Raw genomic sequence first — 12,492 nt, forward strand, 5'->3', positions numbered from 1 at the left:
TGCATTACCTACAAGGTCATCTAGCCCCAAATGAAGCAATTAGTTGGTTGTCTCGTGGGTGTTGGGCAGTCCCCCCCCCCGCATCCTCTTCAGGTGCATAAACTTGGTGCTTGAAGGGCTTCTGGGAGGGCTTCTGGAGTTCTGGCTCTGCTGTTGGGCCTCCTGATGGCCCTAGATTTTGGCCACAGCGTGGCACAGAGCGTTGGACTGGATGGGCCATTGGCCTGATCGAACACGGCTTCTGTTATGTTCTTTTTTTTGAATTCTGTTTTATTTATGTATTCGAAGCATTTCTCAGCTCCCTTTCTTCCTACGGAGCTCCGTGCGGCTTCCAGCATGGCTAAAACACATAAAATAGATCAGAGACGTATAAACCCAAATTTTAAAATCACAAATCTGCTGGTAAACAACCAAATGCGGTCCTAAATACGACCGTCTTTTACTGCCTCCTAAAGATAGAAAGCGAGAGGGGCCGGGCCCCGCCTCTCTGAAGCAGTTTGAAGGATGGCAGGCTAAAAATGTTTGGAAATGAATCAAAATGGAAACTTCTCGCCTTGTTATTATTCGGAGGCTTTTAAGACCAAAGGGCTATCAGATCTTCCTTTTCCTGGATTTAACAGCTGTTAGTTATTCATCCACAGTTTCTCACCCGCTCCTGCAAAGTGAGAATGAAAGTCAGTTCCCTCTTGACAGCACAAAGAGAAAAACTGCCACATCTCTCACGCAGTTCGCCAATCTACTTGAAAGCAGATAGCGCATTGTCTGCTTCTTGGAAAGCGTTGTAAGCTATTTCATCCGAGGAGTATATGTTTGTTTTATGCAGTATTGTTCTGCAGACACACTTAGACAATACGAGCTAGGAAGTCTCCTTGATCCACACAATAAGGGCATTCAATTCTGCAGCACTTATACTAAACTTGGAACGACACAGAGAAGATTAGCCTGGCCCCTGTGCAAGCTTGACATGTGAATCGCTATTGGATATTATTCTATTGCTATGTTTTTATGTTGCACCTATTTAAACACAACCTGTTTTTGTAAGCGGTCTTGAATGGGGTTGGGGGGAGAAGGGGAGATTCTAGAAGAAGAAAAAGAAGATGATATTGGATTTATATCCCACCCTCCACTCCGAATCTCAGAGTCTCAGAGCAGCTCACAATCCCCTTTATCTTCTCCCCCAACAACAGACACGCTGTGAGGTGGGGTGGGGCTGAGAGGGCTCTCACAGCAGCTGCCCTTTCAAGGACAACTCCTGCGAGAGCTATGGCTGACCCAAGGCCATTCCAGCAGGTGCAAGTGGAGGAGTGGGGAATCAAACCCGGTTCTCCCAGATAAGAGTCCGCACACTTAACCACTACACCAAACTGGCTCTCTAATAATGAAATTGTGGTTTTCAGGCTGTGCACTGGACATTAGACTTGCATGGGATGAGTTCCTGGTGAGGAGTATTTCCTTTGTGTGAGTGAAAGCTCAAGCGGCTTCAAGGAGTTATTAGGTATTATTGGGAAAGGGACTGAAAATAAAATGGCCGCTATTGTAATGCCTCTGTGTAGATCTGTGGTGCGGTCTCGTTTGGGATTCTGTGTACAGTTCTGGTCACCGTACCTCAAAAAGGACAATGCAGAGCTAGAACAAGTGCAGAGGAGGGCAGCCAAGATGATTAGGAAGTTGGGGCACCTTCCCTAGGAGGAAGGGCTGAAGAGTCTTGGATTTTTCAGTTTAGAAAAGAGACAACTAAGGGAGGACATGATCAAGGTTTAGAAGAAGAAGAAAACGACTGCAGATTTATACCCTGCCCTTCTCTCTGAATCAGAGACTCAGAGCGGCTCACAATCTCCTTTCCCTTCCTCCCCCACAACAGACACCCTGTGAGGTGGGTGGGGCTGAGAGGGCTCTCACAGCAGCTGCCCTTTCAAGGACAGAGTCTCAGAACGGCCTACAATCTCCTTTCCCTTCCTCCCCCACAACAGGCACCCTGTGAGGTGGGTGGGGCTGAGAGGGCTCTCACAGCAGCTGCCCTTTCAAGGACAGAGTCTCAGAGCGGCCTACAATCTCCTTTCCCTTCCTTCCCCACAACAGCCACCCTGTGAGGTGGATGGGGCTGGAGAGGGCTCTCACAGCAGCTGCCCTTTCAAGGACAGAGTCTCAGAGCGGCTCACAATCTCCTTTACCTTCTTTCCCCACAACAGCCACCCTGTGAGGTGGGTGGGGCTGAGAGGGCTCTCACAGCAGCTGCCCTTTCAAGGACAGAGTCTCAGAACGGCCTACAATCTCCTTTCCCTTCCTCCCCCACAACAGGCACCCTGTGAGGTGGGTGGGGCTGAGAGGGCTCTCACAGCAGCTGCCCTTTCAAGGACAGAGTCTCAGAGCGGCCTACAATCTCCTTTACCTTCCTTCCCCACAACAGCCACCCTGTGAGGTGGATGGGGCTGGAGAGGGCTCTCACAGCAGCTGCCCTTTCAAGGACAGAGTCTCAGAGCGGCTCACAATCTCCTTTACCTTCTTTCCCCACAACAGCCACCCTGTGAGGTGGGTGGGGCTGGAGAGGGCTCTCACAGCAGCTGCCCTTTCAAGGACAGAGTCTCAGAACGGCCTACAATCTCCTTTCCCTTCCTCCCCCACAACAGACACCCTGTGAGGTGGGTGGGGCTGAGAGGGCTCTCCCAGTAGCTGCCCTTTAAAGGACAGAGTCTCAGAGCGGCCTACAATCTCCTTTCCCTTCCTCCCCCACAACAGCCACCCTGTGAGATAAGTGGGGCTGAGAGGGCTCTCACAGCAGCTGCCCTTTCAAGGACAGAGTCTCAGAGCAGCCTACAATCTCCTTTACCTTCCTCCCCCATAACAGACACCCTGTGAGGTGGATGGGGCTGGAGAGGGCTCTCACAGCAGCTGCCCTTTCAAGGACAGAGTCTCAGAGCGGCCTACAATCTCTTTTACCTTCCTTCCCCACAACAGCCACCCTGTGAGGTGGATGGGGCTGGAGAGGGCTCTCACAGCAGCTGCCCTTTCAAGGACAGAGTCTCAGAGCGGCTCACAATCTCCTTTACCTTCTTTCCCCAAAACAGCCACCCTGTGAGGTGGGTGGGGCTGAGAGGGCTCTCACAGCAGCTGCCCTTTCAAGGACAGAGTCTCAGAGCGGCCTACAATCTCCTTTCCCTTCCTCCCCCACAGCAGACACCCTGTGACGTGGGAGGGGCTGAGAGGGCTCTCACAGCAGCTGCCCTTTCAAGGACAGAGTGTCAGAGCGGCTCACAATCTCCTTTCCCTTCCTCCCCCACAGCAGACACCCTGTGAGGTGGGTGGGGCTGAGAGGGCTCTCACAGCAGCTGCCCTTTCAAGGACAGAGTCTCAGATCAGCCTACAATCTCCTTCACCTTCCTCCTGCACAACAAACACCCTGTGAGGTGGGTGGGGCCGAGAGGGCTCTCACAGCAGCTGCCCTTTCAAGGACAGAGTCTCAGAGCGGCCTACAATCTCCTTTCCCTTCCTCCCCCACAACAGACACCCTGTGAGGTGGGTGGGGCTGAGAGGGCTCTAACAGCAGCTGCCCTTTCAAGTACAGAGTCTCAGATCAGCCTACAATCTCCTTCACCTTCCTCCCCCACAACAGACACCCTGTGAGGTGGGTGGGGCTGAGAGGGCTCTAACAGCAGCTGCCCTTTCAATGACAGGATCTCAGATCAGCCTACAATCTCCTTCACCTTCCTCCTGCACAACAAACACCCTGTGAGGTGGGTGGGGCTGAGAGGGCTCTCCCAGCAGCTGCCCTTTCAAGGACAGAGTCTCAGAGCGGCCTACAATCTCCTTTCCCTTCCTCCCCCACAACAGACACCCTGTGAGGTGGGTGGGGCTGAGAGGGCTCTCACAGCAGCTGCCCTTTCAAGGACAGAGTCTCAGAGCGGCCTACAATCTCCTTTCCCTTCCTCCCCCACAACAGACACCCTGTGAGGTGGGTGGGGCTGAGTGGGCTCTCACAGCAGCTGCCCTTTCAAGGACAGAGTCTCAGATCAGCCTACAATCTCCTTCACCTTCCTCCCCCACAACAGACACCCTGTGAGGTGGGTGGGGCTGAGAGGGCTCTAACAGCAGCTGCCCTTTCAAGGACAGAGTCTCAGATCAGCCTACAATCTCCTTCACCTTCCTCCTGCACAACAAACACCCTGTGAGGTGGGTGGGGCCGAGAGGGCTCTCCCAGCAGCTGCCCTTTCAAGGACAGAGTCTCAGAGCGGCCTACAATCTCCTTTCCCTTCCTCCCCCACAACAGACACCCTGTGAGGTGGGTGGGGCTGAGAGGGCTCTCACAGCAGCTGCCCTTTCAAGTTCAGAGTCTCAGAGCGGCCTACAATCTCCTTTCCCTTCCTCCCCCACAACAGACACCCTGTGAGGTGGGTGGGGCTGAGAGGGCTCTCACAGCAGCTGCCCTTTCAAGGACAGAGTCTCAGATCAGCCTACAATCTCCTTCACCTTCCTCCCCCACAACAGACACCCTGTGAGGTGGGTGGGGCTGAGAGGGCTCTAACAGCAGCTGCCCTTTCAAGGACAGGATCTCAGATCAGCCTACAATCTCTTTCACCTTCCTCCTGCACAACAAACACCCTGTGAGGTGGGTGGGGCCGAGAGGGCTCTCCCAGCAGCTGCCCTTTCAAGGACAGAGTCTCAGAGCGGCCTACAATCTCCTTTCCCTTCCTCCCCCACAACAGACACCCTGTGAGGTGGGTGGGGCTGAGAGGGCTCTCACAGCAGCTGCCCTTTCAAGGACAGAGTCTCAGAGCGGCCTACAATCTCCTTTCCCTTCCTCCCCCACAACAGACACCCTGTGAGGTGGGTGGGGCTGAGAGGGCTCTCCCAGCAGCTGCCCTTTCAAGGACAGAGTCTCAGAGCGGCCTACAATCTCCTTTCCCTTCCTCCTCCACAACAGACACCCTGTGAGGTGGGTGGGGCTGAGAGGGCTCTCACAGCAGCTGCCCTTTCAAGGACAGAGTCTCAGATCAGCCTACAATCTCCTTCACCTTCCTCCCCCACAACAGACACCCTGTGAGGTGGGTGGGGCTGAGAGGGCTCTAACAGCAGCTGCCCTTTCAAGGACAGGATCTCAGATCAGCCTACAATCTCCTTCACCTTCCTCCTGCACAACAAACACCCTGTGAGGTGGGTGGGGCCGAGAGGGCTCTCCCAGCAGCTGCCCTTTCAAGGACAGAGTCTCTGAGCGGCCTACAATCTCCTTTACCTTCCTCCCCCACAACAGACACCCTGTGAGGTGGGTGGGGCTGAGAGGGCTCTCACAGCAGCTGCCCTTTCAAGGACAACTCCTGTGGGTGTTTCTCCCTCTCCCAAAATACTAGAACCCGGGGGCCTTCATTAAAGCTGACGGGCAGTAGATTTAGGACAGACAAAAGGAAGCCCTTCTTTACACAGAGAGCGATTAAAATGTGGACTTTGCTTCCAGAGGATGTTGCAATGGCCACAGGAATAAACAGTTTAAAAGGGGGATCAGATAGATTCATGGAGGATCAGTCTAGCAGCGGCTACTAGCCAGGGTGACTGAGGGGAACCTCCACATTCAGAGCTGTAAGCCCCTGAATCCCAGAGCCAGGAGGCAACATCAAGGGAAGGCCTCTATGCCCTGTTGATCCTCCAAAGGAACTGATTGGCCACTGAGTGAGACAAGTTGCTGGGGTAGTATAATCCAGCAGAGCCCTTAAGTGTGTGTGATTTGACTAAAAGCTGACATGCCAGTGTGGTGTCATGAGTTTGTCTCGGAACGGGAAGACTTCAGTGTATGCTTAACATACCCCAGTCTGAGTTTCTTAGAAGAAGTACAGGATGCGAATCTAATCAATACGTTCCGCATTTTCTTTCCCACAAGCCTCCTCATTTGGTTTGGCACCATGTCCTGCAGCTGGAGCAAGGGTACGTGGTGACTGCTCTGAAAGTATCTTCCCTCAAAGCTTCGGGATTGAGAGTGTTTGTCACCAACTCTTCCTCGCATCTTTTACCATACCATACGGAACGTGTGGCAGAGGAATTTATGGACAGTACTTCAGAGGGAAGTTCAATTTTGGCTGCTTCCCCAGTCGCCTGCCTGCCGCTCAGCAGCTCAGTGGAGCTGGGAGAGGAAGTCAAGACGCTGGTTCCAGTTAAGAAGTCCAAGGTGATCTCTTATGCGGTAAGTATGTGGGAAAAGTGCTGTGCTGAATGTCGTCCCTGCGGTGTGAGATTCCAAAGGCTTTGAGAAGAGTTTTTGGATGTCCCTAAAGCAGCTCTGCCTAATGTCATTTTTAAAACTTTTTTCTAACACTTAATTTCACATTTTATTAAGAATTTAAGAAGGGCTCTGCTGGATTATACTAGTGGCCCATCTAGCCCAGCATCCTGTCTCACTCAGTAGCCAACCGCTTCCTTTGGAGGACCGATGAACAGGGCACAGAGGCTGAGGCCGTCCCCTGATGTGGCCTCCTGGCTCTGGAATTCAGGGAATTAGTCCCTTTGAACGTGGAGGTTCCCGTCGCTCACCATGTGTAGTAGCCCAATCAATATGAACCTTTCCTCCATTAAACTGTCTTTTTAAAGTCCAAGAGACCACAGGTTTTTCAGATATCTGAAAAGGCTAGAGTTGCCAATCCCCAGGTGGGGGCAGGGGACCCCCCGGTTTGGAGGCCCTCCCCCCGCTTCAGGGTCGTCCGAAAGCAGGAGGAGGGGAGGGAAATGTCTTCTGGGAACTCTTATTCCCTATAGAGATTTATTCCTATAGAAAATCATGGAGCATTGATCTGTGGGTATCTGGGGCTCTGGGGGGGCTGTTTTTTGGGGTAGAGGCACCAAATTTTCAGTATAGCATCTAGTGCCTCTCCCCAAAATACCCCCCAAGTTTCAAAAAGATTGGACCAGGGGGTCCAATTCTATGAGCCCCAAAAGAAGGTGCCCCTATCCTTCATTATTTCCTATGGAAGGAAGGCATTGAAAAGGTGTGCCGTCCCTTTAAATGTGATGGCCAGAACTCCCTTTGGAGTTCAATTATGCTTGTCACAGCCTTGATCTTGGCTCCACCCTTAATGTCTCCTGGCTCCACCCCCAAAGTCTCCTGGCTCTACCCCCAAAGTCCCCAGATATTTCTTGAATTGGACTTGGCAACCCTAGAAAAGGCAGGCAAAAACTGTAAAGCAAATAGAATTGCACTTGCTGAAAAGAAATAAACAATGCCACTCTCTGAATTTTTTAACTACTCCATAATATTTCAAAGGGCCGATTGAGTAAAATTTCTGGAGTTCATGTATTTAAGGAGATTTAACATATTTCAGGAGATTTACTGTATTTTTCGGACCATAAGACGCACTCCCCCCCAAAAAAAAAGTGGGGGAAAGGGTGTGTGCGTCTTATGGAGCGAAGGGACGATAGGACGTACCTTCCTCTGGGGGGGGCGATCCGCTGCCTCCGCCTCCGATCCCAGCGCTTCTCCCGCGCCTGCCTGCCTGGGATCGCTCCACACTGCCCCCACTGCAAACCCAGCGCTTCGCGAGCGCCGGCTGCGGAGGGGGCAGCTTGCTTCCTCCGTGCCTGTCTGCCTGGCTCCAGCTCTGATGCTTAAAGCAAGTGCCGGGATCGCAGGGTGGAGGGAGCGATCCTGGCGCTTGCTGTAAGCGTCAGAGCTGGAGCCAGGCAGACAGGCACGGAGGAAGCACGCTGCCCCCTCCACAGCCGGCGCTCGCGAAGCGCTGGGTTTGCGGTGGGGGCAGCGTGGAGCGATCCCAGCGCTTGCTGGAAGAAGCTGGAGCCAGGCAGGCAGGCGCGGGGGAAGCGCCGGGATCGGAGGCGGAGGCAGCGGATCGCCCCCCAGGAGGAAGGTGCGTCCTATGGTCCGGAGCGCCTTATGGACCGAAAAATACGGTAACATCCAAACCTAATCAGGCTTAGACATCTATAGTCAGAATATTTTGTGTCATGTAAAATTTCCAGAAATTTTGAAGCCATGGGGTGGGGAAAATATTTCCCCCCAATCCCCCCCCAAAGGAAAAAATGATTTTTTTGGATTGGAAAAATTGGAAAAAAATGCAATATTAGTACTTTTTACAGATTGAAAGTTACTTTGTTACTTTGGGAACATAAAATGTAGTGTGCATAAATTGGCTTGGCCTAAAAGTATGTTTAATATATTTAAAGTACAACTTATTCAAGAAATAATAACAAATTGAAGTTTTAATATGTTGTCGAAGGTTTTCGCGGCCCGAGTCCATTGGCTGTTGTAGATTTTCCGGGCTGTGTGGCCGTGGTCTTGGCATCGTGAGACCTGATGTTTTGCCAGCAGCTGTGACTGGCATCCTCAGAGGTGTAACCCAGAAAACTGAAGTTACTTTTAAAAAAATTTTTTTGTTACAAATGGTACTACTAGGTCCTGAAATGTAAAAGAACACCTGAACTATAAGGAGCCTCTTTTGCTAGAATATGGGAGTGGGCAAAACCCCCCAAGCACAATAAAAACCAAAGAAGCCATCAACATAACAAAACTAAGAACATTATTTTATCTTCTCTAATCCTCTTACTCCTCCATAGCACAAACGGACGTAAAGCGCTCTTTTCCAATTTAAAAAAAACAAACAGAAAAGGAAATCAGGACTCAATAAATGTATGTGAAATATCATCAGTCTCATTTTCTGAACTACTACTATCAGTTACAGTTTCTTTGGTTGCTGCATTGTATTTTCTAGTGGGCCTTTGAGGCTTAGCTGAGAGGACAGAAACGGATCCACCGACGATACCAACAAGATAAAACCCACAAGCAAAAAGGAAACTGAACCCTTTTCCCATCTCTTGTAACAACTGCAGTGACCCCTAGAGACGGAAATACATCTCTCTCTTGCATTTGAGAATTATATCCTCAGTATTTTCCCAGCACTGGTATTTGAATTGAATTCCAGCATTTATTCGCAGTGTACAGGAATTGCAATGATTTGATACTTTTCCCAGTCTTACGTAAAAGTCTTCATGTTGCATAGTTTCTAGAAATGATATTGGAGGATTAAATATATGAACACACTGTCATTAACATGCTATTTATCGTAAAAGAAAATATTCAATAATCCATTCCCCCCCCCCACACACACACACACACACGATTTTTCCAGGAAAAAATGGTTTCTGGAAAAACTCATCTCTCCCTGTCAGTCTTCCTGGCTTTCCATCCCTAGCTTTGAGACAACACTTAGCAGTCAATCTCAGATTCCTTTCCAGACATGGTCTTCTCCCATTCATTCTCCAGGGCACTATCACCCAAGTCTTGAATGCTCAAGCCAGCCTCTACGAACTGGACAAGAAGTTCACCCTTTGCCTTGCTTATCAGCAGCAGTTGAATTCCGGCCGCGGGCTCCGACCAGGTGCATGTGTGGAGGTGAGGAGGTGGGTAGGGTACATTGTATGTGTCTGTAGGGGCACGTGCTAAGTGAAGCAGAACTGGTGTTTATGGAGATGGCGGGAATACTCCCTCTAAGCCGTGGTGTCCTGTGAGCAAAAATTCTGTTTTGTGATCTACCGACATTAAAGGTGTGAGCTATTGCATAAATTACTTTGAGCTATTGCGTTAATTAATTTGTCCCGAGCTAAGGCAAAAATGTATGAGCCAGAGGCTAAAAAAAAAAAAAAGTGAACTAGCTCACACTAACTCAGCTTAGAGGGAACACTGAAGTATCCTTGTGTCTCCCCCCCCCCATCCACCCCAAAGGCATCACAGTCAAGGGAAAAGGGGCTGTGCCTGATCTTTGCAAAGGACCATTTCTTTGTGGGGGGAGTAGGATTCAAGAACGGAGGAGTTCTTCTCTTGTTTGGACTCTAAACTCTCAAAGAATCCAAGTTAACTTTTTTTGGGGGGGTATACTAGTGGTGTGGTTCCAGATGTTGCAAGAGAGCCTCGGGAAAGTTTAAAGAAGTTTGCTAATTAGTAAGCTTGCATTTTCAGCTCAGAGACATCCACCTTCTGCAGAAGCCCTTGGCTGCTTTCCCCTTTGTCCTTGGAGCCTGCCTGCGCACTTCCCTCGTGATCAGGAGTTTTTCCAAGCTGAGCACATTGCACCAGCCGGTAGCCTCCGGTGGGAATCTCTATCTGCAGCTGCTCTTGCGTTACAACTTGACTGTGCCGCTGTATTTGTGTCTGGTCAGCTTGCTGGAGACGTTGGAGCTTAGGTGAGTGCGGAAATGGTAGCATGGGAGGAGGAGCTTGGCTCTGTGCTCTGCTGTGTGATTGAGAGAGCTCTAGCTGTGCCAGGCTCTCTCAATCACACAGCAGAGCTACAGAGCCAAGCTCCTCCATTGGCTGAGGCGCCTCCTCTCTCCCTTCCCAGGGGGAAGAGGAAAAGAGCGGGGAGAGGCTGATTTACTCGGCTGCCTCAGTCCCACAGAGAAAAACAAAAATGGCAATGACAGAAGCAGGAGAGGGAGAAGGAAACAAACTATAGTGGGCCACACAGAAGACCTTTGGGGGGGCAGGATTAGGTTCAAGGGCCGGACATTTGACACCCCTTTGCTGTGGCTTTTATTTTGATCTTAGGAAACTTTGTACATCTTGGTTGCCTGTTCCGAGTAGCGCTAGGAAAATTAATGTTCCAAAAGCTTTCCTTCCCCTCCTCCCCCCAGAACTGTGCTGCTACCCAGAACATAGCAAATAAGGGACCATGTGGCAGCCCAGGAATTAAACTTCCTGGGAATATCTGTTGCTATTTTTCATTATAATGGTTAAAAAGGTAAAGGTAGTCTCCTATGCAATCACCGAATCATTACGACCTGTAGGGTGACATCACACCATGACATTTTCTTGGCAGACTTTTTACAGGGTGGTTTGCCATTGCCTTCCCCAGACATCTACGCTTCCCCCCCCCAGCAAGTTGGATACTAATTTTACCGATCTCGGAAGGATGGAAGGCTGAGTCAACCTCGAGCCGGCTGCCTGAACCCAGCTTCCGCCAGGATCGAACTCAGGTCGTGAGCAGAGCTTGGACTGCAGCACTGCAGCTTACCACTCTGCGCCACGGGGCTCATATTATAATGGTAGAACAGACGATTTTGAGGAACCTGAGAAGAAAATGCATATCTAGCTTTTACCGTAGGCCTCTTTAATTCTTCATAAGGCTTCTTTAATTCTTCCTAGGTTCAGTGGTTTCATTCGACGGCAGCAGCTGTTGCTCTGTTCCAGCCACGGTGCTGCAGGGGCAGCTGAGAAATTTATTGTTCCTGTTCTGGATTCTTTGATGCCATCCAGGAAACAAGCGAGAGACCTTCACCGGGAGATCCTGGCAGAAAGGCACCACTGTCCCCTGGAGCAGGTAGAGCGGGACCTCCCTTTCCCCTGAGCTCTAAGCTCCAGGTGGGGGAGAGAACTTTACTTGCTTCATCTCCCTTTTTAGTATCGGACTCTGGAACCTCCCTGCCAGATTCCGTCTTTCTCTTTGCTGTTCCCCATGGTCGAGGAGAGATGTCTGGAAGGTTTTAGTCCTTTGCGTCTGATGAGCTGTGCCCCAGAGGTCCAGCACGTCGGTGCCCAAGAGCTGAATCGTAAACTGGCCTGGTCCCACCGCACGTTATCGGCTGAGAGCTTTAAACCCCGATTGGTAAGTATTCAGATTTGATTTCTTACAGGTAGCCAGGAAGATTATCTTGTGACACCAGTGTAGTGCTTTGGACACTGAAAAAAAAAAGGCATACGTTCTCGTTACGGCATTGCAGTGTTGCTCTTTGGAAGGTTTGAGCCCAGTGGCACCTTTAAGATCAACAAAAGTTTATTAAGAACATAAGAGAAGCCATGTTGGATCAGGCCAATGGCCCATCTAGTCCAACATTCTGTGTCACATAAGAACAGAAGAGAAGCCATGTTGGATCAGGTCAATGGCCCATGCAGTCCAACACTCTGTGTCACATAAGAACAGAAGAGAAGCCAGGTTGGATCAGGCCAATGGCCCATCCAGTCCAACACTCTGTGTTACATAAGAACATAAGAGAAGCCATGTTGGATCAGGCCAACAGCCCATCCAGTCCAACACTCTGTGTCACATAAGAACATAAGAGAAGCCCTGTTGGATCAGGCCAGTGGCCCATCTAGTCCAACACTCTGTGTCACATAAGAACAGAAGAGAAGCCATGTTGGATCAGGCCAGTGGCCCATCTAGTCCAACACTCTGTGTCACAGAAGAACATAAGAGAAGCCATGTTGGATCAGGCCAATGGCCCATCCAGTCCAACACTCTGTGTCACATAAGGACATAAGAGAAGCCATGTTGGATCAGGCCAATGGCCCATCCAGTCCAACACTCTGTGTCACATAAGAACATAAGAGAAGCCATGTTGGATCAGGCCAATGGCCCATCCAGTCCAACACTCTGAGTCACATAAGAACAGAAGAGAAGCCATGTTGGATCAGGCCAATGGCCCATCCAGTCCAACACTCTGTGTCACATAAGAGAAGCCATGTTGGATCAGGCCAATGGCCCATCCAGTCCAACACTCTGTGTCACA

At 50.5% G+C, this 12,492-nt stretch overlaps 1 protein-coding gene and 1 non-coding gene across 2 annotated transcripts in view; both read left to right on the plus strand.

Annotated features, from left to right (window-relative positions):
- The window catches only part of CTC1 (CST telomere replication complex component 1), a 57,202-nt gene that overhangs the window by 11,368 nt on the left and 33,342 nt on the right, over nt 1-12,492 (plus strand). Inside the window, exons 5-9 of the mRNA XM_060236801.1 lie at nt 5,867-6,166; nt 9,254-9,382; nt 9,947-10,170; nt 11,132-11,306; nt 11,388-11,591. Of these exons, the coding sequence (XP_060092784.1) occupies nt 5,867-6,166; nt 9,254-9,382; nt 9,947-10,170; nt 11,132-11,306; nt 11,388-11,591 (1,032 nt within the window). The remainder of the gene's footprint in view (nt 1-5,866; nt 6,167-9,253; nt 9,383-9,946; nt 10,171-11,131; nt 11,307-11,387; nt 11,592-12,492) is intronic.
- Nucleotides 888-994, plus strand: LOC132570650 (U6 spliceosomal RNA). Its single transcript, XR_009555353.1, has one exon. It is a non-coding gene; the product is annotated as a U6 spliceosomal RNA (small nuclear RNA).

The sequence above is a fragment of the Heteronotia binoei genome, chromosome 4 (assembly GCF_032191835.1).
Source record: "Heteronotia binoei isolate CCM8104 ecotype False Entrance Well chromosome 4, APGP_CSIRO_Hbin_v1, whole genome shotgun sequence".
Taxonomy (NCBI): domain Eukaryota; kingdom Metazoa; phylum Chordata; class Lepidosauria; order Squamata; family Gekkonidae; genus Heteronotia; species Heteronotia binoei.